The 27,247-nt window shown below is 42.3% G+C and overlaps 2 protein-coding genes across 2 annotated transcripts; one reads left to right on the top strand and one right to left on the bottom strand.

The window, feature by feature from the left end:
* Positions 1–17,481: 17,481 nt before the first annotated feature.
* Positions 17,482–18,441, top strand: OR4E1 (olfactory receptor family 4 subfamily E member 1). Its single transcript, XM_025869160.2, is given in 3 exon segments — positions 17,482–18,030; positions 18,032–18,119; positions 18,122–18,441. Coding segments are annotated over 3 exon segments (957 nt in total).
* Positions 18,442–21,964: 3,523 nt separating this feature from the next.
* Positions 21,965–22,906, bottom strand: OR4E2 (olfactory receptor family 4 subfamily E member 2). The gene has a single exon (XM_025869161.2). The coding sequence runs from the start codon at positions 22,904–22,906 to the stop codon at positions 21,965–21,967; it is 942 nt and encodes a 313-aa protein (XP_025724946.1).
* Between the last annotated feature and the right edge of the window lie 4,341 nt (positions 22,907–27,247).

Genomic DNA, 27,247 nt, shown 5'->3' with positions numbered 1-27,247 from the left:
TCTTACTGTGATGAGATCAGCTGAGCCCAAGAATAGTGGAACATGTGAGCGAGCTTATCTAATGCAGGAAGGCCTTCCCTCTCCAAGAAGGGAGCAAAGGGACTGTGATTTGGAGGGGCTGCTTTACCCTCACCCCAAACATCTGATATTCCTGTGAGAGGGTCAAGGTCTGAGGGCTTCTTCTGCAAAAGAGGAAAGGGGTCCTGGGGAGCCGTGGGTGGGGTGTGGGCACTGGGGAAGAGCAGAGGGGGCTGGAGGACAGCTTCAGCACCTAAGAGAGTCATTCCCAACCCCAGCCCCCTCCCAGACCTGTCTCTACCCCAATCCTGGGGACCCAGAACAAAGGGTGTGGGGAGCATCACACTTAACCATCTGGTGGAACCTGGACACTGGGCTCAGGAGACCCAGTGGGGGTTCAGGGATTGGACATCCCCCACCCAGTGAACAGGCCAGACACCACCCCTCCCTGCCCACATGCAGTTGAAGTCAAGTGGCAAGCGGGCAGGGAGACAGACTGAGGAGTGTGTCCAGCTTCCGCAAGGAGGACAGAAATGGTCACACCATGGGTCAAGAGCTCCCAATCACAGAGGTTTTTGCCAACCCCTCCTCAGTGACCAGGCCTGTCTCAGGCAGGACTGCCAGATCACAGGTAGACATGGAGTAGGAATGGTCTCTGACAGCCAGGAGCTGGAGACCGAGGGGCCCAGGTTCCCACAGGGGTTCCCTGAGGCATCGGTGTAGAGGGCGCCCCATCCTCTGACTCCTCTGCCCACCTGTCTGTTCCCAGGGCCATCTCCTCCATCCTGGGCACCTGGCTGGACCACTACCCTGAAGACTTCTTCCAGCCCCCAGAATTTCCCTGCCTGAAGATGCTGCTGGCATACTTAGGGCTCAACATGCCAGGCTCAGACTTGGAGCGACGTGCCCAGCTCCTCTTCTCACAGCTGGGCCACCTTGAGCCCATTGAGCCAGAGGCTGAGGCTGAGGAGGACTGTGGGTGACTGATGGGGGCCTGTGGAGGGGAGACGGTGGGCCACACAGAGCAAGCCTCCATAGACTGCAGTTTGGTTGGGGGCAATGAGTAGTCTCAAATCCCTGCCCCATGGGCTGCAGTCCGGGGAGACCACCCAGGGACCGGATCTTGGACTCAGACAATATTGAGTGGTGGGCAAAGTTTCCCTAATTTAGACAATCACGGTGATGATACTTTCTCTTCTTGGAGCTACAGCAGCAACCCCAGAGCAAGATCCTGAACCACCCCTAGAGCTAGCCCCAGCGCCCTCTGCGGGGCCTGCTGCAGCTTCACAGCCTGAGTCGGTGAAAGCCATCACTGCGGCTAGAGCTCAGCAATTAGAAAGAGCAGTGATGCCACCTGCCATGTCGGGGCCAGCGCAGGTGACAGTCACAGCTCTGATCCAGAGACAGGAGCTGGAAGAGCCCCCTGCACCTTTGGCAGCCCCGGAGACTGACAGGCTCCAGCAGCAGCTATGGGGGTCCCCGAAGGGCTTGAGCAACCCCCTGCCTCAGTGCAGCAACCAGCCTCGGTCCCTGAGCAACAGCTCCTATCGGCTGCAGCCCTGAAGGACGGCTTCCCCTCCCCTGTCATTCCAGTGTTTGTAATTTTGTGTTGTTCATGCACCTATTTAATGGCTTAATATATTTTGTTCTATAAATAAACTATAAATTGAGTTCACATAAAATTTTACTCTGATCCTTTTAAATTGTACATCCGGGTGCCATCAGGTCCACTCAGAGTGTTGCACAACCTTGTCCTTCTACAACATTTCCCTCCCAGAGACCCCTGTGCTACTCATCAGTCATTGCTCATTCCCTCGGCCCAGTCCCTGCAGCCACTGCTCTTCTCTTGGGCTCTGGTGGTTACTTCTTCTGGGTTTTCATGTGTGTGGAATCATACAGTTGGCCTTTTGTGTCTGGCTACATAACATACGAGTGATTCATTATTTTTTCAGGTTTAAAAAAATAACATTTTACTACAAAGGAATATTCCTGATAGAATAAAGATTATGTGAAGCCCCAAAACGAAATATTTTCATTATCTGGGATAGGTACATACATACTTTTGTAAGTATGACTCGAGAGCCAGAAATATCTGGGTCCATGAGACACCTTTAAAATCTTTCATTTTCCTGGATAAGCCATGTTTCAATTATTCTAATGTGCCTATTAAAAAATAAGATTGCATATTAAATCTTCTCTTTTATTACAAACATATCAAGTAATTAAAAAGTTCCCTAAGGTTTTAGCCAGATTATGTTTTGTTAGTAAAATAGTGATTTAATATGAAGAAAAGAAGACACATTCCTTCTACCAAGAAATGATCTCCCATAAACATGGTGTCCCTCTTCCAGTCCCTTCCCTCTGCGGGCAGTACGCGCGCGCGTGGATATGTGTGTGTGACGGGGGCGCGGCTGGGAGGGTTCCACAGCTGGGCTCTTGTTCTGCCTGAAGTCCCCACAGCGGACAGGCACTGTGCTCCTGTCCCCTTGTGCATTTTCAGTGACCACACATCATTCACTCAGCAGGACCATCTGTTGAACAACTGAGCCATTTCCAATTATTTGAGACTCATCATTAAACTGAAGAGTACGTCTGTGCCATAAATCTCTCTTTCTTTAGGACTGATTCCTATAAGCACAATTTCTGGAACACACTGTAGGCACATTGTTGGAGTACTGGCTGCAGGGTCCTCTATCTATGCTCTCTTTATTAAAGTGGAGACTTGTTCGGGAAAGGAGGGACCCTGGAGACTAGAGATGAGCCCTGAAATCATGAGGAGGACAAGCCAGCAGTGAGGCCATCAGGCTACCAGGAAGTGACCCGTGGAGCAGGAAAGAGGCTGTCCATACCCCCCGCATGGGTCCTCTCCCGACAAGCACCCCTGACCGGGTCCCGGAACACACCTCATCCAGGCCCCGTCCCAGGACACACCCCAGCCTCTCCAGCACCTCCTGCTCCATTACTCAGCTTCTAAACTAGAGAACCAGGCCCTGCTTCCAGGCCAACAGAAGGGTGTCGGCCAGGCCACACCTGTCTGCTTGCTCCCTGTCCATCCTCGCTGGGCCCCTTCCTCTCACGAAGGAACTGCTAATGGAAGCACAGGTGCATGAGTTACAGACATGACCCGAATGTGTTCATCCAAATGTACATTTAGTGGCAACAGCAAGAACCACTTGAACCTCTGTGAGCAAGAGAGACCGTTACAAAGCACACTGGGTGCTCATGGAAGTTGCAGGATGGACAGAGCCTCAACCAGAGGCTTTGGCACTGGGCATAGCCCCTCCACACCCCTCAGGCTCCTCCAGCAGTGACCCCTTGCCCCTGCCAGCCCCAACCTTGATATCCCTCCAGTTCAGTTTTTGTGAGAGAGGGGGCTATGTTTCCTGCCCAAGACACAAGTGAGGAGAAGGGAGAGATCCCTCTCCTCTCACAAAGTCAGCTGAGGGGGAGTCCACTTGATCTGAAGCTCTCCATCTGGGGGGCCTGCAAAGGACAGAAACCCTGTGACCCTCCGCCTTCCCCAGGGAGGTTCAGTGTGGTCAGGCACTGCAGGAGTCTGCTGAATTTGGGTCACAACATGATCTCGGCTCCGGGGCTGGAGATCTGGGTGGCCATTTTAATTTTCATCCTCTAAAGAGGCAGAGAAAGCCTTCTGGGAACAGAAGCCACAAAGAGCAACCAGCTTACCCTGAGCCCCATCCAGCCCCCTGGCAAGGGGCAGTACATCTCTGCCCAGGCAAAGACACTTGAGGATCAGCGCAGTAGGCCCCTGCCCCCCAGAAAACCAGGTGGAAAAACAGGTGAACAGCAAGTTTACAGACCAAACAGGACTGCAAAACTCCAGCACCAGGGGAAAATAGTATATAAAACTCGAGGTTTTTTTCTCATGATTCATTTATCTTTCTGTTTAAAATTTTCCATTTCTTTCTTTTTTCCCTTTCAACTAGTTTTTTTTATCAACTCTTATTTTTAACTCTTTTTCTTTCATTTTTTACATTTACATTTTATAGATATATTCTTCATTTTTGGATTCCTTTCACTGTATTCAATTTTATTTTTGTATATACGCGTAAGTTTTGCTTTCTTTACAATTTTGGGATTTAGTGTCTTCTAACACACAGACCAAAAGACACTCAGGACCAAGTGGATCACCCTGTTTTGTCCACCCTGTGAGATCATATTCTCTCCTTGCCCCATCCATTCTTCTCTGGGCAAAATGACTAGAAGGAGGAATTTACAACAAAAGAAAGAACTACAGGTAATACTCTCTGCTGCAGATCTAATCAATATGATTATAAGTAAAATCCCAGAGCTGGAATTCAGGATAACAATTATAAAGTTACTAGCTGGGCTTGAGAAAAGCATAAAAGACACTAGAGAATCTCTTAGTGCAGAAATGAGATCAAATTAGGCAGAAATTTAAAAGGCTCCAACTGAGATGCTGTCTAAATTGGATGCTCAACAGCTAGGGTAAATGAGGCAGAAGATAGAGCAGGGACACAGAAGACAAGTTGATGGAAAGGAAGGAAGCTGAGGAAAAGAGAGAAAGCCAACTAATGGGCCATGCGGGGAAGTTTTGAGAAATCAGCGATGCCATAAAAGGAAACAATATTCGAATTACTGTGGTCCCCAAGGGAGAAGAAAGAGACAGAGGGACAGAAGGCGTATTTGTGCAAATAATAGCTGAGAACTTCCCTAATCTGGGGCAGGGATTCAAGTCCAAGAGGTAGAGAGGGCCCCTCCCCAAATCAATAAGAATAGATCGATACCCCGACATAAAATAGTGAAGCTTACAGATTTCAGAGATAAAGAAAAAATCCTGAAAACAGCTTGAGACAAGAGGTTCTTAACCTACAGGGGTAAGAACATTAGACTGGCAACAGACCTATCCACAGAGACCTGGCAGGCCAGAAAGGGCTGGCATGATCTATTCACGGTACTAAATGAGAAAAACATGCAGCCAAGAACACTTTATCTAGCAAGGCTGTCATTCAGAATGGAAGGAGAGATAAAGAGTTTCCAGGACAGAAAGAAACTCAAAGAGTATGTGACCATTAAACCACCCTGCAAGAAATATTAAGGGGGATCCTGTAAGTGAAGAGAGACACTAACAGTAACATAGGCCAGAAAGAAACAGAGACAATGTATAGAAATAGGGACATGACAGGAAGTACAATGGCACTAATCTCCATCTGCTTTTGAGATTTTCTCTTTATCATTGGTCTTAAGCAATTTTATTAGGATGTATGTTGATAAGGTTTTTTTCATGATCCTTATGCTTAGGGTTTTGGTTTGCTTTATTTCTATATTCTTGAATCTATAGGTGTAGAGTGTTCATAAAATTTGGATAATAAAAAATTCTTAAATATTTTTTTCTGTACCTCAGCTAATTTCTTATCTACCGGGCCACTTGAAATTGTTCCACAGCTCACACATAGTCTAGTGTTTGTGTGCAGGGGGTGGTTTACACCCTTCTTTTTCTATGCTTTATTTTGGACAGTTGCTATGGTCATACATTCAAGTTCATTTTTTTTTCTTCTTTGGTGTCTAATCTGATAGTAAGCCCATCTACTATAGTTTTCATCTTAGACATGGTGTTTTTCAGCTCCAGAAGTTTGGTTCTCCTTGTTTTTATATCTTCTATGTCTCTATTTAACTTAATCCTTTGTGTACATTCTTATTTATATGAAATCTCTAACAGTTGTTTGAATGTACATGTGCAGTACTTCCATCATCTTTTTCATTTCTGGGTATGTATCTACTGTTTCATCTTTCTCCTCATTACAGGTTGAACTTTTCTCCTTCTTTGCCTTCTGGCAATCTTTTATTTGAAGGCAGGTATTGTGAATTTTAATTGTTAGATATTAACTATTGCTTATATTCCTACACATATTCTTGAGGATTGTTCTGATGGTTAGGTTCCTTAAAAACTATTTTATCCTTCCAGACTAGCTTTCAAAAAGCTTTCTTAGGTGGTATCAGAGTAGTCTTCAATGTATTCTGCATTGTTCTGATGGTATTCTGAGTACTCTTTACAATGTGTCATGAATTATGAGGTTTTCCACTCTGGCTGCTGGTACCACAGACATTACCTGATTGTGTGTGAAATCTAGTGGCTTTTTCCCTTCTGTTTCTCCTGGGCTATTATTTTCTCCAGACCAGGTACATTCCTCACAGGTACAGTGATCCTGTATGGGTTTCAGAAGTTCTCTTTCTCTCTGCAGCTCTCCTCAGTATTCTGTACTGTAAATGATGGTCATACTGACGTCTCTGAAATTACATCTTGCTGTCTCAAATTCAAGGAAATTGTTGGGCTTTGCCTGTATTCCTCATCCCTGACCTGTAGACTAAAAACTAAATCTTTAGGCAGTAAGTCAGGGAAATCCAGAGTCCTCCCCATGTTTGTTTTCCCTCTTGCAGAAGTCACTTTCCTGCATTGCCTGGATATATATAGAAAGTGTTATTGCAGGGCACCTGGGTGGCCCAGTTGGTTAAGCCTCTGACTTGTGATTTTGACTCAGACTCAGGTCATAATCTCAGGGTCTTGGGAACAAGCCCTGCATTGGGCACCACACTCAGCACAGAGTCTGCTTGATATTCTCATTCTCCCCCTCCCATCCCCCCACTCTCTCTCTCTCTCAAATATATTAAATCTTTAAAATAAAATAAAGTAAGTTACTTAAGAGACAGTCTATGCAAGAAGGACACTCAGACCCTCCTCTGTTCCCCTGAAAGCAGGAACTAAACCTCCCATGTGAAAGACACCTACCCTGTTCCAGGAGGTAAAGAAATATCCTTATCATAAGAGATAGGAAATTAAGAGCCAAGAAAGCTGCATAAACAACCTTATTCCTTTTTACTAATTTACCACCTCAGCCATTCTGTTTTCCAAAGTGGCTGCACCAGCTTGCATTCCCGCCAACAGTGTAAGAAGGTTCCCCTTTTTCCACATCCTCGCCAAATTTGTTGTTTCCTGCCTTGTCAATTTTTGCCATTCTAACTGGTGTAAGGTGATATCTCAATGTGGTTTTGATTTGAATTTCCCTGATGGCTAATGAAGATGAACATTTTTTCATGTATCTGTTAGCTATTCGTATGTCTTCTTTAGAAAAGTGTCTGTTCATGTCTTCTGCCCATTTTTTGACTTGACTATTTGCTTTTTGGGTGTTGAGTTTGAGAAGTTCTTTTTTTTTTTAATTTTCAATAAGTATTTTACTTCATTTCCATGGAAACTGGTTTGGATAGTATATCTTTTTTTAAATTTTTTTATTGTTATGTTAATCACCATATATTACATCATTAGTTTTTGATGCAGTGTTCCATGATTCATTGTTTGCTCATAACACCCAGTGCTCCATGCAGAACATGCCCTCCTCAATACCCATCACCAGGCTAACCCATCCCCCTACCCTCCTCCCCTCTAGAACCCTCAGTTTGTTTTTCAGAGTCCATCATCTCTCCTGGTTCGTCTCCCCCTCTGACTTACTCCCCTTCATTCTTCCTCTCCTGTTATCTTCTTCTTTTTCTTTTTTCTTAAAATATGTTGCGTTATTTATTTCAGAAGTACAGATCTGTGATTCAACAGTCTTGCACAATTCACAGCACTCACCGTAGCACATACCCTCCCCAATGTCTATCACCCAACCACCCCATCCCTCCCACCCCCGACCACTCCAGCAACCCTCAGTTTGTTCCTGAGATTAAGAATTCCTCATATCAGTGAGGTCATGTGATACATGTCTTTCTCTGATTGACTTATTTCACTCAGCATAACACCCTCCAGTTCCATCCACGTCGTTGCAAATGGCAAGATCTCATTCCTTTTGATGGCTGCATAATATTCCATTGTGTATATATACCACCTCTTCTTTATCCATTCATCTGTCGATGGACATCTTGGCTCTTTCCACAGTTTGGCTATTGTGAACATTGCTGCTATAAACATTGGGGTGCACGTACCCCTTCGGGTCCCTACATTTGTATCTTTGGGGTAAATACCCAGTAGTGCAATTGCTGGATCGAATGGTAGCTCTAATTTCAACTGTTTGAGGAACCTCCATACTGTTTTCCAGAGTGGTTGCACCAGCTTGCATTCCCACCAACAGTGTGGGAGGGTTCCTCTTTCTCCACATCCCCGCCAACATCTGTCGTTCCCTGACTTGTTAATTTTAGCCATTCTAACGGGTGTGAGGTGGTATCTCATTGAGGTTTTCATTTGGATTTCCCTGATGCCGAGCGATGTTGAGCACTTTTTCATGTGCCTGTTGGCCATTTGGATGTGAGAAGTTCTTTTTTTTTTTTTAAGATTTTGTTTATTTATTTATTTGAGAGAGCGAGAATGAGAGAGAGAGCACACGAGGGGAAGAGGGTCAGAGGGAGAAGCAGACTCCCTGCTAAGCAGGGAGCCCGATGCAGGACTCTATCCTGGGACTCCAGGATCATGACCTGAGCCGAAGGCAATCACTTAACCACTGAGCCACCCAGGCACCCCGAGAAGTTCTTTATAGATCTTGGATACCAACCCTTTATCTGTAACGTCATTTGCAAATATCTTCTCCCATTCTGTGGTTGCCTATTAATTTTGTTGACTGTTTCCTTTGTGGCATCACTTCAGAGTTTTTTCAATGGGTTTCCTTAAATTCCTAAAATAGAAGTCACCTTAATTCAGTGTACTGTAAATTCCTTACAGGAGCAAATCATGATTCTCATGGATCTTTTTATCTCATACTACAAAAAGTATGATATTGCACACACCCTAAATTATAGACCGCTTATTGATTGCTTTTAGCAGACAGTCGGTGACCTTTCATAAGGGAGGAGCATGGCACTTTGATCTTTTGGAATGGAGAGAATGGAATGGGAAGGAGGAAACAGTCAGGAGGATCAAAAGATACCAAAAAGTGGGGCACCTGGGTGGTTCAGTGAATTAAGCATCTGACTTTGGCTCAGGTCATGATCTCAGAGTCCTGGGACCCAGCCCCCTGATGAGCCCTGAGTGGGGGCTCCCTGCTCAGTGAGGAGTCCGCTTGTCCCTCTCCATCTCCCATCACCCTTCCCCCCACTCATGCTCTCTCTCTTTCTCAAAAAATTATCTTTTTTTAAAAATACCAAAAGTTACCTATCTTGACACCAATAAAAAATTTCTATGTGATTCAACAAGCAACTCTTTTAAGTGTTGCTCCTCTATGAAGCACAGCATCCAAGTAAAGTAATAGAGTAAATATCAGTATCAGCAGCAGCAGACCTGGTTTAGCTGTTTACCTGAAATATAAACTCTGTGAAAAATCACTTAATGCCAAGTCCAATTTTCCTACGATGCTCCCCACCTCACAGGGATATTGTGAAGATCAAATAAATTAATGAGTGTGATAGAGCTTTGCAAAATCTCAAGTGCTATGCCAGTGTAAACAATTGTTCTCATTTATTCTGCAGAGGAAATGGGAACACACAATTTTGGAGCATGAGGGACTTCGGGGAGGAAAATCCTGAGTGGGACATTTAAGTGGGAGCCTCTATACAGTCAGAGAGGGAAGTACTGGGCAGGGAAAGAGGGCTACCAGGCAGAAGGGGGAAAATACAGACACCGTATGTTAGGCCAAAACTCAATTTCTCAACCTTGTATATTATCAGTGACGGTGGCAATAATAATTGCCCCATAATCAATTGAACATCATTTTCTATATTATCCTTAGTATATTATGCCTATGATAAAGGATCTCATTCCAAAAATGCTTGAGAATGAGTGCGGGCAGTATATCCCTCTTCCTGATGCATACCCTAATTGTCAACATGACAATATAATACAAGCCCCACATTGACCAAGGAGCAATATCTGTAAGTTCTGGAAGCTCTGAGTTTTTCAGTCAAGTCTGGCCTCTGATCAACGGTAACAAATGCAACAAGAAAACTGGAGAAAAGGAGCCCAAGCCGCAAGTCCTTAGGAGTAAGAATTTTTGGTAATTTCTGACACTTTCCCTCTAATACCATCTTCTCTTCTACACACTGTTTCATGAAGAGTCAGCTATAAGGCTTCCTTCTAACTCCACACCCTTGATTTCATATATCCTAACCATCCCTCAAAACTCTTCAATCTTGAAATTTAAACTCAAAGTATAGGGGCGCCGCACTGGCCCAGCCGGAGGAGTGTGTGGCTCTTGATCTCAGGGAGGTAAGTTCAAGTCCCATGTCGGGTGCAGAGATTACTTAAATAAATAAAACTTAAAAGAAAAACGCAAAGTGGGCGCCTGGGTGGCTCAGTTGGTTAAGCGACTGCCTTCGGCTCAGGTCATGATCCTGGAGTCCCTGGATCGAGTCCCGCATCGGGCTCCCTGCTCAGCAGGGAGTCTGCTTCTCCCTCTGACCCTCCCCCCATCTCATGTGCTTTCTCTCTCATTCTCTCTGTCTCTCAAATAAATAAATAAAATCTTTAAAAAAAAAAAAAGAAAAACGCAAAGTATGATCTGTATTCTTCTCCTTTGGATTCTTCTTTCACCAACTCAAACTACCAAGCTTCTATACCTAAACAGAGAAAGCCAAAGGGTAATTAGAGCAAGAGGTTCTAGATTTTCACTGCATAAAAAACAATGAATATTGATGCCAAAAGAGTTGGCTGTTACAGGGTGGTGGCTTTTTTGTTTGATTGACTGAATTGCATATTGCATAACTGTATTAACTTAAGCAACATATTCACCAAGTGCCAAATGCTTTGCAAAGATTTCAAGAGTTCTAAGAAAAACATTACTGTTGTTATTTATGTTTTATGGATGAGAAGCTGAGGCCGAGAAAGGCTAAATGCCTTGCCCAAATTTACACAACTAGGACATTGGAATTTGCACTCAAGACAATCTGACTCTGAAGTCCAAACACTTGACCCCTCTGGCAGAGAGCTGATTAAAATCTTAACTCATGGCCCATCCCTCATCTCTGTGTTTTTATATGGATTACATAAGAAAACACAAAAGCGCCTCACCTAATACTTAGCACATAATAGTTCATTTAATCATGTCTAAACACATCCTAAAGATTTAGAGGTGGAAGCCCTGCTTTCCCTTTAAATTTCCCTAGTGACTATTTCAAAGTCTGTAACTTTAGTCTGCACAGAATTAACTTTTTCTAACTAGTGACTAGGGCAAGCTGATGTCATTGCTTAAGAAGTCCCAAGAACATAAAACCTATATAATTCAGGTAAAAAACAAACAAACACCAACACCGCAGCTGCCAGCCCCAGCTGTTTTCTTTCTGTACAGATTTCCTTTCAGTACTCGGTAGAATAATCCACCTGAAGCTAGCAATATAAAACTTACACCTAGAGAGTGTGCTGCCAAGGAAACAGAATGCCTCCATCACACTGGTTCTGAATAATTAGGTCAAGTTTGTGTTAGAATCTCCTGGTAAACTAGCATGGCCTGCAAAAGTGGTCGGTAGCAACTTTCAATCATTCTGCTGCCAATATCACCTGAAAAAAGTGCAAAAAATATACGATTCTTACACCACATCTCCAGTTGACTGGAAACCAATTCTAGAAAATCTCAGGGCAGAGTTACATGCCCTACATATTGAAAACGATGATAATAATATAGGTGCTAAGGTGTAATATTTTGCAGAAATCCTGAAACACTTCTGATAAAATATCACCAAAGGTATTTACTGTGACTTAGCACCAAAAACTGAATAAGACCCAAGGAAACTTTGAGCGTTCTGGCCATTCTTATGGAAAAATCAAGGTAAGCAGGGTTAGTTGATTTGTCCAACTTTAAATTTGCCCAATTAGTTATTTCTACTGGAAGATAATTCGCTATCAAAACTTGACATTGAAACTACAAGACCGTGACAATTCAGTTCTCTTTGGAGGGGCTGGGAGCATCGGAAACAACCCAGGGTGCGTTTTATAGACATTTTGTTTTATTCTGTTTTTGCTTTTAATTATTTTCCTCCATTTTTTCTGAAATGTATGCCACAGACATTAGATTTCCTTTTTGTGCACCATATTCTCAACATAAACCGACACCAAATTTCTCTTGCAGTTGGGCACATCTTCATTTCTCAAAGCATTTTTTTTCCTGCAGCTACAAAGAAATAGAAAAAAAAAAGTGATGATGATGGAACACAAGTCTTCATATCAGACCTAGTTCTCCGTCCGCACAGCCTTTCTTGTGTGTGACGGTGAAATTCTCCAGATTGATTTAAAATAAACCCCTGGCTCCATTCTTGCTCAGTTCTTTAGTTTTCAATTTTGCAATCATCCTTTAGGAACTTAGTAAATTAAAAAGGTAAGATGTAAATCATTCACCATTTAAAATAGCTTTCTGGGGGCACTTGAGTGGCTCAGTTGATTGAGCATCTGACTCTTGGTTTCAGCTCAGGTCATGATTCATCAGGGTCGTGGGATGGAGCCCCACCTCGGGCTCTGTGCTAAGAGTGGAGCCTGCTTGAGATTCTCTCTCCTTCTCCCTCTGCCCCTCCCCCCCACACTCTCTCTTTCTCTAAAAATAAATAAATAAATCTTGAAAACAATAAAATAAAGTAGCTTTCTAGAGCAGAAACTTTAAATGAACAATCCAAGAAAAATTTTTAAATAGTAAAGTTAAAGACACCATGAGTTTAATTCATATGTTAACTTAAAGACTTCTCCTGCCCCAGAAATACCTTCTTTTCCCATGACCCTACTTTGCTAGTTTCCTAATTTGACACTACCTTAGTCTTCCCTCTATTGATATAGACTATCAAAAGGGCCACTGTCTGCAGAAGACCAGCATGATGAGTAATAGGAAATATTAGAGAAGAAAGAGGTAACTACAAGCAGAAGAGAAAAAGTTCTCTAGGTTTTTTTCATAAGCAATGTGGAGTTGATTCATTTGTCTGCAAGAGAGACCGACCTTGAGGAATGAGGGAAAGCTCCAGTAGTAGTCAGTGATGGGAAGAAGGCAGCACAGGATGACAGGACCCAAGGAACCAAGGGGGCAGCTTACATGGGTGGGCACCCCTGGAAGACTGTGCATCCAGGCAGTGTCATGAAGACAAGTGAGAAGAGAGAGACCCAGCCAGGTTGGCAGAGGGCACCTAGCACATCACAACCATCACCTAAATGATTCAGGTCTGAGTGGTGGCAGAGAGAGTCCAGGCCGGGAGTCAGGAGGCCTGAGCTCCAGACACAGCTATTACTGCAAATCTCTGTGAATTTGGGCCCATTGTTTTACCTCTCTGTGTCTCATTTTATCTACCTATGAAATGAAAAAAGAGAAAAAAGAAAAAAGGAGATGAGGAAAATGCTCAGATCTTTGTAAGAGCTAAGATCTTGTGGGGTACCTCGGTGGCTCAGTCAGTTAAGCGTCTGCCTTCAGCTCAGGTTAGGATCCCAGGGTCCTGGGATCGAGTCCCATGTCAGGCTCCCTGCGGAGCAGAGAGTCTGCTTCTCCCTCTGCCCGTCCTCCCTCTGCCCCTCCTCCCACTAGCTCTCGCAAAATCTCTGTCTGTCTCTCTCAAATAAATAAAATCTTAAAAAATAATAATGATCATAATAATAAATACATTTCTTATAAAAAATAGTGAGAACCCTCTTGCGCTGTTGGTGGGAATGCAAACTGGTACAGCCACTGTGGAAAACAGTATGGAGATTCCTCAGAAAATTAAAAAGAGGACGACCCTATGAGCCAGTAATTACCCTACTGGGCATTTACCCAAAGGAGACAAAAACAGTAATTCAAAGGGATATATGCACCCCTATGTTTATTGTAGTATTATTTACAACAGCCAAGATATGGAAGCAGCCCATGTGTCCACTGACTGATGAATGGATAAAGAAGATATGGCATATATATATATATATATACACACACAATGGAATGTTATTCTGCCATTTGCAACAACATGGATGGAGCTAGAGAGTATAATGCTAAGCAAAGTAAGTCAGTCAGAGAAAAACAAACACCATAAGTTTCACTCATATGTGGAATTTAAGAAACAAAAGAAACGAACAAAGGGGAAAAGGAGAGAAAGGATGGAAGGGACAAACCAAGAAACAGACTTAACTATAGAGAACACACTGATGGTCACCAGAGGAGAGGTGGGCGGGAGGGGGGCAGTGATGGGGATTAAGGAGTGCACCTGTCGTGATGAGCACTGGGTGATTAAAATTTAAAAAAAAATTTTATTTTTAAATAGTGAGTCCTGGGTCAAAAGGAAGTTAATTTAAAAGAAAAGAAAAGAACCACTCCAGTTTGACTTGTGGGCCAAACAACAGAATTGGACTTTACAAAGAGCTGAGGATAACCTAGTCAGGACAGGAAGCTCTTTGGCCTGGACCTTGATCTGCAGCTGCAGGATGAGCAAGTCCGGGGACTGAGGCAGAAGCCAGTCTCCCTCACCTCCTCGCCAGAGTTTCCAAGGCTTCCAGGGTTTTCTCCAGCCTCCTCCGAAGAAATGTTCCAAATACACCCCAGCCACACTGCACATGGCCCAGCAGCTTGGGAAAAGGCCTCTGCCGGCCACAAACCAGGTCATTGCCATGACAGTCCCAGGGCATCACCACAGAGCCCACAGGGGTGGAAGTGGTTTGGCCAAATGAAAAATGCAGTCAACAGGCAATAGAGAGAACTGTGCTCAAGGCCAGGACTTGTACGACTTTGAATATGTTACTGGCTTGGGGTAGAAAAATCTTCATTTCTTCTCCACTAAAGATTTATGACTAAATATAAGCACTCCCCTCTCCAAGGCTGCCTTAGATCTCTTGGTGAATCATGGTTCTCTGCACTATTATTCCAAAAACGTGTGTGTGGCACCTACTGCGTGTCCAGCATGATTTAAGTTGCTGAATGGGTTTTTTTTTATTATGTTATGTTAATCACCATACATGACATCATTAGTTTTTGATGTAGTGTTCCATGATTCATTGTTTGTGCATAACACCCAGTGCTCCACGCAGAATGTGCCCTCTTTAATACCCATCACCAGGCTAACCCATCCCCCCACCCCCCTCCCCTCTAGAACCCTCAGTTTGTTTCCCAGAGTCCATCGTCTCTCATGGTTCATCTCCCCTTCTGATTCTACCACCTTGATTTTCCCCTTCCTTCTCCTAATGTCCTCCATGCTCTTCCTTATGGTCCACAAATAAGTGTGAATCATATGTGAAACCATATGATTAATTGACTTTCTCTGCTTGACTTATTTCACTTAGCATAATCTCCTCCAGTCCCATCCATGTTGATGTAAAAGTTGGGTATTTATCCTTTCTGATGCCTGAGTAATATTCCATTGTATATATGGACCACATCTTCTTTATCCATTCGTCTGTTGAAGGGCATCTCGGCTCCTTCCAGTTTGGCTATTGTGCACATTGCTGCTATGAACATTGGGGTGCATATGGCCCTTCTTTTCACTACATCTGTGTCTTTGGGGTAAATACCCAGTAGTGCAATTGCTGGATCATAGGGTAGTTCTATTTTTAACGTTTTAAGGAACCTCCACACTGTTTTCCAAAGTGGCTGTATCAACTTGCATTCCCACCAACAGTATAAAAGGGGGGTGGTGCGTGGGTGGCTCAGTCATTAAGCGCCATGACCTTCGGCTCAGGTCATGGTCCCAGGGTCCCGGGATCGAGCCCCACATCGGGCTCCCTACTCAATGGGAAGCCTGCTTCTCCCTCTGCTTGTGTTCACTCTCTCGCTGTGTTTCTCTCTGTCAAATAAATAAATAAGATCTTTAAAAAAAAAAAGTGTAAAAGGGTTCCCCTTCACAACCTCTCCAACATTTGTTGTTTATTGCCTTGTCAATTTTTGCCATTCTAACTGGTGTAAGGTGGTACATCTCAATTTAGTTTTGATTTGAATTTCCCTGATGGCTAATGATGTTGAACAATTTTTCATGTGTCTGTTAGCCATTTGTATGTCTTCTTTCGAGAAGTGTCTGTTCATGTCTTCTGCCCATTTTTTCACTGGATTATTTGTTTTTTGGGTGTTGAGTTTGAGAAGTTCTTTATAGATCTTGGATACCAGCCCTTTATCTGTAGTGTCATTTGTCTTATCTCATTCCGTGGGTTGCCTCGTTGTTTTGTTGACTGTTTCCTTTGCTGTGCAAAAGCGTTTTATCTTTATAAAGTCCCAAAAGTTCATTTTCACTTTTGTTTTGCTTGCCTTTGGAGACATGTCTTGTAAGAAGTTGCTGTGGCCGATGTTGGAGAGGTTATTGCCTATGTTCTCCTCTAGGATTTTGATGGATTCCTGTCTCACATTGAGGTCTTTCATTTATTTAGAGTTTATCTTTGTGCATGGTGTAAAAGAATGGTTGAGTTTCATTCTTCTGTATATAGCTGTCCAATTTTCCCAGCACCGTTTATTGAAGAGACTGTCTTTTTCCCTTTTTTTTTAAAGATTTTATTTATTTATTTGAGAGAGAGAGAGAGCACATGAGAGGGGGGAGAGTCAGAGGGAGAAGCAGACTCCCTGCTGAGCAGGGAGCCTGATGCGGAACTCGATCCCGGGACTCCAGGATCATGACCTGAGCCAAAGGCAGTTGCTTAACCAACTGAGCCACCCAGGCACCCAAGACTGTCTTTTTTCCATTGGATATTTTTTCCTGCTTTGTCGAAGATTAGTTACCATAGAGTTGAGGGTCCATATCTCAGCTCTCTACTCTGTCCCACTGATCCATGTGTCTGTTTTTGTGCCAGTACCATGTTGTCTTGGTGATCACAGCTTTGTAATAGAGCTTGAAATCAGGCAACATGATGCCCCCCGCTTTGTGTTTCTTTTTCAACATTTCCTTGGCGATTCGGGGTCTTTTCTGGTTCCATACAAATTTTAGGATTGTTTGTTCCAGCACTTTGAAAAATGCCATTGGTATTTTGATCGGGATGGTGTTGAAAGTATAGATTGCTCTGGGCAGCACAGACATTTTAACAATGTTTATTCTTCCAATCTATGAGCATGGAAAGTTTTTCCATCTTTTTTGTGTCTTCTTCAATTTCTTTCATAAGTGTCCTGTAGTTTCTAGAGTATAGATCCTTTACCTCTTTGGTTAGGTTTATTCCAAGGTATCTTATGGTTTTTGGTGCTGTTGTAAATGGAATCGATTCCCTAATTTTGCTTTCTACAGTTACATCATTAGTGTATAGGAAAGCAACTGATTTCTGTGCATTGATTTTGTATCCTGCCACATTACTGAATTGCTGTATGAGTTCTAGTAATTTGGGGGTGGAGTCTTTTGGGTTTTCCACATTAAGTATCAGGTCATCTGTGGAGAGAGAGTTTGACTTCCTCATTGCCAATTGAATACCTTTTATTTCTTTTTGTTGTCTGATTGCTGTTGCTAGGACTCAACATTCCTCAATTTCTATGAAAAGCCCACAGCGAATATCATTCTCAATGGGGAAAAGCTGAAAGCCTTTCCCTTAAGAACAGGAACAAGACAAGGATGCCGACTCTCGACACTATTTTTTCCTAATTCTTGACAGAGTGTCCAACAGAGAAAATGGGAGAGGCAAACCTACTCAATCAAAGCACTTCTGTGACATACATTCGGCTTGGAGGCTTATCTGTAAATCAGAAGGTTTTACAGATAACACAGAAGGCTGTGTTTGCCATGTTCCTCACTTTCTATGTCCTGACACTGATTGGGAACATTCTCATTGTCATAACAATTATCTGTGACCACTGGCTCCATACCCCAATGTATTTCTTCCTCAGTAACCTGTCTTTTATTGATGTCTGTCACTCCACGGTCACTGTCCCCAAGATGCTGATAGATACGTGGTCCGAAGAGAAGCTCATCTCCTTTGAGGCCTGTGTCACCCAGACGTTTTTCCTGCACCTCTTTGCCTGCACCGAGATCTTTCTCCTCACCATCATGGCCTATGATCAGTTCATGGCCATTTGCAAACCCCTGCATTACATGACGGTGATGAACTGGAAAGTATATGTGCTGCTGGCTGTGGCCCTCTGGATGGGGGGCACCGTCCACTCCGTATCACTGACCTCCCTCACCATCAAGCTGCCCTACTGTGGTCCTGATGAGATTGACCAGCTTCTTCTGTGATGTGCCTCAGGTGATCAAACTGGCCTGCACAGATACACACATCATTGAAATCCTCATCGTCTCCAACAGCGGGCTGACTCTGTGGTCTGTTTCGTGGTCCTCGTGGTGTCCTACGCAGTCATCCTGGTGAGCCTGAGGCAGCAGATCTCCGAAGGCAGGCAGAAGCCCTTATCCACCTGTGCAGCCCACCTCACTGTCGTCTCACTCTTCCTGGGACACTGCATCTTCATCTATTCCCGTCCATCCACCAGCCTCCTGGAGGACAAGGTGGTGTCTGTGTTTTTCACCACTGTTACCCCCCTCCTGAACCCCATCATCTATACTCTTAGGAATGAAGACATGAAGAATGCCTTGAACAAGTTCATGAGGAGGTTGGAGGGGAGAGGGAAAAAATGACAATGTCTAAGCTCTCAAGAGGCCTGGTGCTCCACACTGAAGAAACACCATGCAAAGAATAAGTCACCTAACATTTAGCAGGCTCTGTGACTTATAAAATTGTCTTCTCGTCCAATATCTGACAATCATAGCAGTAGGATCTTTTTAGGATCTTCCATATGCTGGAAATTGCTCTAGGCACACTGCATTTGCTCCATCCTCACAGCCACTTGTGAGGTAGGTATTATGCTTGTTTACAATGATGGAACTAAAGCTCAAAGAGAGCTCAAAGAGAGCCAATGGCATGCCCAGCTAGGAAATGCTGGAAGCAGGCTATTAAGCCAAGTATATCAACACAAACTCATGCTATTTTCATGACACCATGCCGCCTCTCCCTGCTGTTGTTGTCTTAGGGTGATAACTAACATTTAAACAAACCTTCAGATTGTTGGGCACTTGACTACCTCATTCACTCAGATGCTTGCCTAAATGGCTCAGCAAACACTGGTGACTCAGACCAAGTGAGTTTGCTTATGACTTCAGTGATGTAGAAAGAAGACTTTGAGTCATTGAAAGTACTGATATCCTCAAGTGTCCAGGAAAAATCTGCCATCAGAGCAATGAAATGGGAATATCTTATTATTCATTCATTTGACAAATTTTTACCAAGTACCTATTATGTGCTAAGGACAAGGCTTACAATCACCAAAAAAAAAAAAAAAAAATTCAGGGGCACCTGGGTGACTCAGTCGTTAAGTGTCTGCCTTCGGCTCAGGTCATGATCCCAGGGTCCTGGGATCGAGCCCCGCGTCGGGCTCCCTGCTCCGCGGGAGGCTTGCTTCTCCCTCTCCCATTCCCCCTGCTTGTGTTCCCTCTCTCGCTGTGTCTCTCTCTGTCAAATAAATAAGTAAAATCTTTAAAATATAAATAAATAAAATTAAATAAAATTAACTTAAAAAAAATTCAGTCCCTCCTTCATGCAGTTTAGAGTCTAGTGAAAATAGGAAACAAAAATAGAACCGAATACATTTTAATTACAGATCATAAAAAACCCTGTGGAAAAACCCACTGAATGCTGATAGAGAGTTTCAGGAAAGACTGTCTTCAGAGTGGGTAGGCAAGGAGGGTCTCTGACAAATGACATTGAAGATAAGATCTGAAAGATGAAAAGGAGGCACTCATGAGAAAAGACAGGTGATGCACGTTCTAGCAGAGGATTTATAGCAGGTGTTAGGAAAAGACCCCGGCTTGGTCCAAGCAGTGAAAGGGTAGAGTGCTTAGAGCTTAGACCCTAAGGCAGAGAATGGTGAGAGGTGACAGTGAAGAGGTAAAAGAACACTTTCATGTCCTCTCAAGGGTCAACCAATTTTCAAAAAGGTGCCAAGATAATGCAAGGGGGAAGAAATCTTTTTAAATAGTACTGGATCATCTAGGTAGATGGGAAAACTTAATCTCAACCCTCATCTCACACCTTGTATCAAAGTAAACTTAAAATGGATCACAAACCTAAAATTTAAAGCTGAACTGTAAAATTTCTAAAAGAAAACAGGAGAAAATCTTTGAGACTTCCGGGTAGGTGAAGATTTCTTAGGACACCAAAGGCATCAATCTTAAAAGTAAAAGATTGATAAAGAAGACTTAACCAAAATATAAACTTCTGCTCTTCAAAATATATCATCCAGAAAATAAAACTGCAAGCCACAGCATGAGAAAAAATATTGCCAAGACATATATCCAACAAAGGTTTAGTATCCAGAATACACAAGAATACTGTTGTATACTCTTACAACACAGTGATAAGAAGACAAAAAATAATAATCTAAAATGAGCAAAATATTTGAACAGACACATCATAACACAAGATATATGAAAGGATAATAAGCAAATTAAAAGATTCTCAGTATCATCAATAATTAAGAAAATGAAGAGTAAACCACACACTCACTGCAAGGCCTAAAATTAAATATTGACAATACCAATTACTGGATGTTAAACTCTTATACTTCTGATGAGAATATAAAAACGCACAACCACTTGGGAGTGCCGGGCTGGTCAGTCAGGGGAGCATAAGACTCTTCATCCCAGGGTCATGAGTTTGAGCCCCCCAGCAGGGGTAGAGTTTACTTAAAAATAAGCTAATTAATTAATTAATTAATTAATTAATAACTTCCAAAAAAATCATACAACCACTTTGGAAAACAGCTTTGTAGTTTCTCACAAGTTAAACATACACTTACCATGTGATCCAATAATTCTACTCCTGGGTATTTACCCAGGAGAAATGAAGACATGTGGCCAAAATAACCTATACATAAACATTTATATCTACTTTATTCACAACTGTCAAAAACTGAAAATACCCAAATGCCCATCAATAAATAACTGAATCAACTATTGTGGTATACCCATACCATAAGATATTATTCAACAATAGGAAGAAACAAACTGCCACTACCCACAAAAAAACATAGGTTAATCTCAGAAACAGCTTGCAGAGCTAAAGAAGTCAGGTACCGAAAAGTTCATACCATATGATTCGATTTATATGAAGCTCTAGGAAAGACAAAACTAATTCATAGTGACAAAAATCAGATCCTTGGATGCTTGGGTGGAGATAGAGGGATTGGCTGGGAAGGGACTGAAGAAACTTTCTGGGGTGATGGAAATGTCATTGACTAGAGACATGGTTATGTGGGTGTATATATACCTTTGTCAAAATTTCTCAGACTGCCCAATTAAAATGCGTGCATTTTATGTAATTAAATTTTACCTCAGTAAAGTTTATTTTAAAGTAAGTTCTTAGGGCATCTGGGTGGCTCAGTCAGTTAAGCGTCTGCCTTCCACTCAGGTCATGAACCCAGAGTGTTGGGTTTGAGCCACACATCAGGCTCTCTGCTCAGTGGGAGCCTGCTTCTCCCTCTCCCTCTGCCTGCCGCTCCCCCAGTTGGTGCTCTCTCTCTCTCTCCCTCTCTCTCTGTCAAATAAGTAAATAAAATATTTTTAAAAAATAAAATAAGATAATTTCTTTATACATTTCCACCTTGATTTTATCAAAGTATTATGACAAATACAAAATAGATCCAGGAATAAGGAAAGGATCATGTTCAAGGTAACAATTTAATTCGCTATAAATCAATGGTGGCTTAAATAAACACCTTGAAACTATATTTGAAAGCAAGATTAAAACCACTATAATTTAATAGAACATAAGTGTTATATATAGCTTCCCAGAGGCAATAACCCACAGAATCCATAAATCAAGAAAATATGATCTCTCACAATTGTACCTGTTCCTGAAACTGAGTCCATGCCCCAAATTATGTTCTTTACTAGGGAAACCAGAAGATTTCTTTAAACTTTTCCAGATTCTTTTTCTTTTATGTTCCACCATGATCGTTTCCTTTATATAAGTAATAGTTAATAAGTCCTTTCCTTTATAAAGAAGTCTGCCCTGCTTTGGGCCATTTTATCTACTGATTTTGTTTTTTACTTCTGCTGTCTCATTAAAGATATGGCCATAATTATATTTGTGATTCCAAATCCATCATGTACCTGACTTCATGAAAAAAATCTGTTTCTGTCTGAGATGCTTGGTGGCACTTTTTACCTCCTCATTCCTCAAGGTGTAAATGAGGGGATTTAGCAAAGGGGTGACCACCGTGTAGAAGACAGATACCACCTTGTCCATGGAGAAGCTGGTGTCTGGCCGAGTGTAGAGGAAGATACACGGTCCAAAGAAGAAGGCAAGCACCATGAAGTGGGCTGAGCAGGTAGACAGGGCTTTCCGGCGCCCTTCGGCTGACTGTCTTCTAAGAGAAACCAGGATGACTGTGTAAGAGGTGACCAAAACCAGGAAACAGGTAAGGGAGATGGTTCCACTATTAGACACAATGAGCATTCCCGTGAGGTATGTATCTGTGCAGGCCAGCTTGATGACAGGGGGCACATCGCAGAAGTAGCTGTCAATAATGTTGGGGCCGCAGTAAGGTAGATGAATGGTCAGGAAGGTCTGCACCAGAGAGTGAACAGTACCCCCCAACCAGAGAGCAAAGACGAGCTGCACACAGACCCTGATGTTCATCACATTGGGATAATGCAGTGGAGCACAAATGGCCACACACCGATCATAAGCCATGACGGTCAGCAGAAAGATCTCAGCACAAGCAAACAGATGTAGAAAGAAGAGCTGTGCGATGCAATTATCAAAGGAAATCGTCTTTCTCTCCAAAAGCAAGCCCTCTAGCATCTTGGGCACAGTGACAGATGAGTGGCAGATGTCAATAAAGGACAGATTGCTCAGGAAGAAGTACATGGGGGTATGGAGACGCAGAGTAAAAACTATAGTAACGATGATGAGACTGTTCCCCAAAAGGGTTAGCACATATGTGACGAAGAATGCCACGGACAATAGTATTTCCAGCACCCAGTTCTCAGTGAGTCCCAAGAAGACGAATTCAGTCACTCTTGTTTGATTTAGAGCATCCATCTAATGAGTTTCCAAAGGACCTTTTTGGGGGGGTGAGGGGGACCATGAAAGCTAATTTAGCTTTAATATCACAGGACTAGAACTCATTGAAGTGACTCTACATTCCATTTTGAATTGCTTACTTATTATTAGGGCATATAAAATAGAAGACCAACCTAATAGCTATTGTTACAATATACCCATTATGTATCAGGAGCCGTTCCCAGCACTTTTTATACACCATTCTATTAACCACAACTGCACCATGGCATAGGCATTATTGTTCCTGGCTTGCAGATGAGATACATGAATCTCACAAGAATAAATACGTTGCCAAAACTCTTAGCCACTAGTTGGCTGGCTTTTCTCATTTCAGTCTAACCCACAGATAACACCAAATTAATCTTCCAAAATACAACTCCCAACTAAAATCATTCACTATATCACTCTTCCTATCAAATTAAATGTACATCCAAAGCCTGCAACAGACTAATACCTGTTTATTTTTCCAGTCTGGAATCCTCCTTTTTCATACGTATTCTTCTTTCCAGGCAAGCAGGTTACTATGTTTCTGCCACATTACCCCCACATTTAAGAAAACTTTGCTGAGGGGCACCTGGGTGGCTCAGCTGTTAAACGTCTGCCTTTGGCTCGAGTCATGATCCCAGGGTCCTGGAGTTGAGCCCCTCATCAGGCTCCCTGCTCAGCAGGAAGCCTGCTTCTCCCTCTCCCACTCCCCCTGCTTGTGTTCCCTCTCTCTCTGTCAAATAAATAAATAAAATCTTAAAAAAAAAAAAAAGAAAGAAAGAAAGAAAACTTTGCTGATACAATCAAATCCTATCTCTTTTCTTTCATACCTATTTTATGGTACTGAACTATAAAAAAAATAAGACATTTCTTTCTGTTTTCCATTAAATTGAAATTTTCTTAAAAAGCAGTAACTACAAGGGCGCCTGGGTGGCTCAACCGGTTAAGTGTGTGGCTCTTGGTTTTGGCTTAGTTCATGATCTCAGGGTCATGAGATCAAGCCCGGAGTGGGGCTCCATGCTCAGCGGGGAGTCTTCCTGAAAATTGTCTCCCTCTGCCTCTCCCCCAAATAAAGCATGTGCACATACTCCCTCTCTAAAAAAATAAATAAATCTTTTTAAAAAAGAAATTTAACTTTTAAAATTGTATAATATGATTTGTCCTCTATGAGGTATTATTGTATAAATACTAAAGCTATTTTGCCCCTAATTTTTTAAGATTTATTTATTTATTTGAGAGAGAGAGAAAACATGAGTGGAGTGAGGGGCAGAGGGAGAAGGAGAGAGAATCTTCAAGCCAATTCCCCATGATGGCAGAGCCCAATGCGGGGCTTGATCCTAGAACCCTGAGATCATGACCTGAGTCTCCTAAGCACCCAAACTATCAAAAAGCTAAATGCAAAAAAATACTAATTACAGCATTATTTAAAACAACAGTCGTGGGGCGCCTGGGTGGCTCAGTCGTTAAGCATCTGCCTTCGGCTCAGGTCATGATCCCAGGGTCCTGGGATCGAGCCCCGCATCCGGCTCCCTGCTCCACGGGAGGCCTGCTTCTCCCTCTCCCTCTCCCCCTGCTTGTGTTCCCTCTCTCGCTGTGTCTCTGTCAAATAAATAAATAAAATCTTTAAAAATAAATAAATAAAAAATAAAACAATAGTCGTGGGATTTTTTTGAAGCTTGAAGGAATATAGTGGAAGTTGAATAGAATTACATGCAGTCATTGGAAATGGTAGTAACAAAGGATTGCCAATATGAAAAAATACTGAAATATGATGAAGCATAAAACAGGAGATAAAATTTGTTTATGCATTCTCAACAATTTAAAATATATATAGTGCCATATAAATTATCAAAATGCAAATAGTAGACTAGAAGAAAATATTGCAACATATATGACCAAAAAAGGATAATATTCCTATTACTTAAAGGGCTCTTAAAATATGACAAGAAAGGACAAATGACCATTAAATATGGGCAAAAAAGTATGAAAGGGCAAGTCACAGAAAAAGAAATAAAAATGACAAATAAGTATGAAAAAAAAGATACTCAACTTCAGTAGTAGGTTAAAAAATGCTTTTGTCTCTCTTCAGATTGGCAAAGGCATAAGAAACTGAGCATTCTAAAGACTGCTACTGGAGGTAGATATTATTATTTTTTTTTGGAGGTAGATATTATTAAGACCTTTTTGGAAAATGATCTGGCAGTACCTATCAAAATTCTAATGCCCCTACCTCTAACCAAGAAGCCCACTTCTAGGGCTGTATTTCATAGAAATAAAGGAATCCATAATTAAGGGTAAATGTTTACTGAAGCATTTTTAGCAAAACAAGGAACTGGAAATAAATTGGATGTTTATAAATAGAGAAATAAGTAAATACATTTTAATACAGCCATGATTTGGAATATTATGTAGCCATGAATAAGAATGAGTTGCATCTGTGCATACAGACTTAAAGCAGTGGTTGTCAACGTGGCTGCACCTTAGAACCATCTGGGGAGGGGACGTATGAATTCTGCTGCCCAGGCTTCACCTAAGACAATTAACTCAGAATCTTTTGGGGTTCGACCCATCAGTACTTTTAAAGCTCTTTGGCACTTCCAACATATAGCCAACATGGCAAACTATTAACTTCAAAGAACGTCAACCGTATATTGTTAAGTGAAAAGAGTGCATTATGAATATATTATGAACCAGGAAGGAAGGGAGGGAGGGAAGGAGAGAGGAAGGAAGGGAAGAAGGAAAGAAGAAACAAACAAAACAACAGAGGAAGGAAGGAATCAAAAGAGATGTGTGTGTGTGTGTGTGTGTGTACCTCTGTTCAAACATACATATATACATGTATGTGTATATGCATTTATTCCTAAAAGGATAGAAAACAGGTGTGGAAGAATACACCTTATTTCAATATTAGTTACCTGTGGAAGTATAAAATTGAAAAGAATAGTAAGATTGTATTAATTTTTACGTTATACTCTGTAATTGTTTAAGTTTGTTTAATAAGCATGGGTTACTTTGTTTAAAAAAAGAAAGTATTAAAAACATGCATAGGGGCGCCTGGGTGGCTCAGTCGATAAGAGTCTGCCTTCGGCTCAGGTCATGATCCCAGGGTCCTGGGATCGAGCCCCGCATCGGGCTCCCTGCTCGGCGGGAAGCCTGCTTCTCCCTCTCCCACTCCCCCTGCTTGTGTTCCCTCTCTCGCTGTGTCTCTCTCTCTGTGAAATAAATAAATAAAATGTTAAAAAAAAAAAAAAAGGCATGCATATGGGGAAAAAAGGAAAGGAAATGAAAACGCTGACTTCATGGGATTATAAGTACATTTTTCCTTCTCCACGTCTAACAGTGTATAATCTGGTTATATGCTTTATAAGGCAGTATTGTTAAAATGGGGAAGATCTTTCCCATAAACTGCTGGTCAGCAATGCATTAGTAACAGAGAATCGAGAGCTCTTTCGCTTTCAGCTAGGAAGAAGAGGGCAGAGGCTCTTCATAAGAGCACATTCAGTGAATTCAAATAACTATGACCTTTGGCCTTCACCTCCCTAAGCCTCAGTTTTCTGAGCTATAAAAGAGGAACTAGATGCATCTCTTATACATGATTCGATGTAGCAAATATTCAGGTCTCCCTGTTGAAAAGATTAAGAAAGAAGCAAGGGAATGGGAAGAATGTCTGGCTTTGTTAGGGGTTCTGGGGCACAGAAGATCGTGGTTAAATTTGAAGTTCATATACACATTTTACTTGAGAAAAATCTAATGAAAAGGACTGAATCTTGGGACTGGCTGAAATTCACAAAGCCAGGATAACTCCCTTGAGGTCAACAGATGGTAGCTGCTACATTTCCAGCACCAAAGGAATCTATACTGTGTTAGGGAAAAGGGTTTTTGCTACAGGGCAACAGATGGTAGTTGCTACATTTTCATCACCAAAAGAATCTACACTGTGTTAGGGAAAAGAGTTTTTGCTCTGGTTTTAAAAATAGGTGGGTTAATGGGGTGCCTGGCTGGCTCAGCTGGTAGAGCATGTGACTCTTGATCTCAGGGTTGTGAGTTTGAGCCCCCTGTTAGGTGTGAAGATTACTTAAAAGCAAAATCTTCTAAAAAAAATAAAATAGGGTCACCTGGGTGGCTCAATCAGTTAAGCTTCTGCCTTTGGCTCAGGTCATGATCCCAGATCCCTGCTTAGTGGGGAGTTGGCTTCTCCCTCTCCCTCTGCTGCCGCCCCCCCCTCCCGGCTCCTTCTCTCTCTCTCTCTCATAAATAAACAAAAATCTTTTAAACAAATAAGTAAAATAAAATGAATAAAAAGAAGTGGGTTGAGATTTTAACTCCAAGATTGGG

Source organism: Callorhinus ursinus, unplaced genomic scaffold, assembly GCF_003265705.2.
Source record: "Callorhinus ursinus isolate GAN/ISIS: 27379988/994484 unplaced genomic scaffold, GSC_fseal_2.0 scaffold8, whole genome shotgun sequence".
NCBI lineage: Eukaryota > Metazoa > Chordata > Mammalia > Carnivora > Otariidae > Callorhinus > Callorhinus ursinus.
This window is presented reverse-complemented; position numbering and strand designations above follow the sequence as displayed.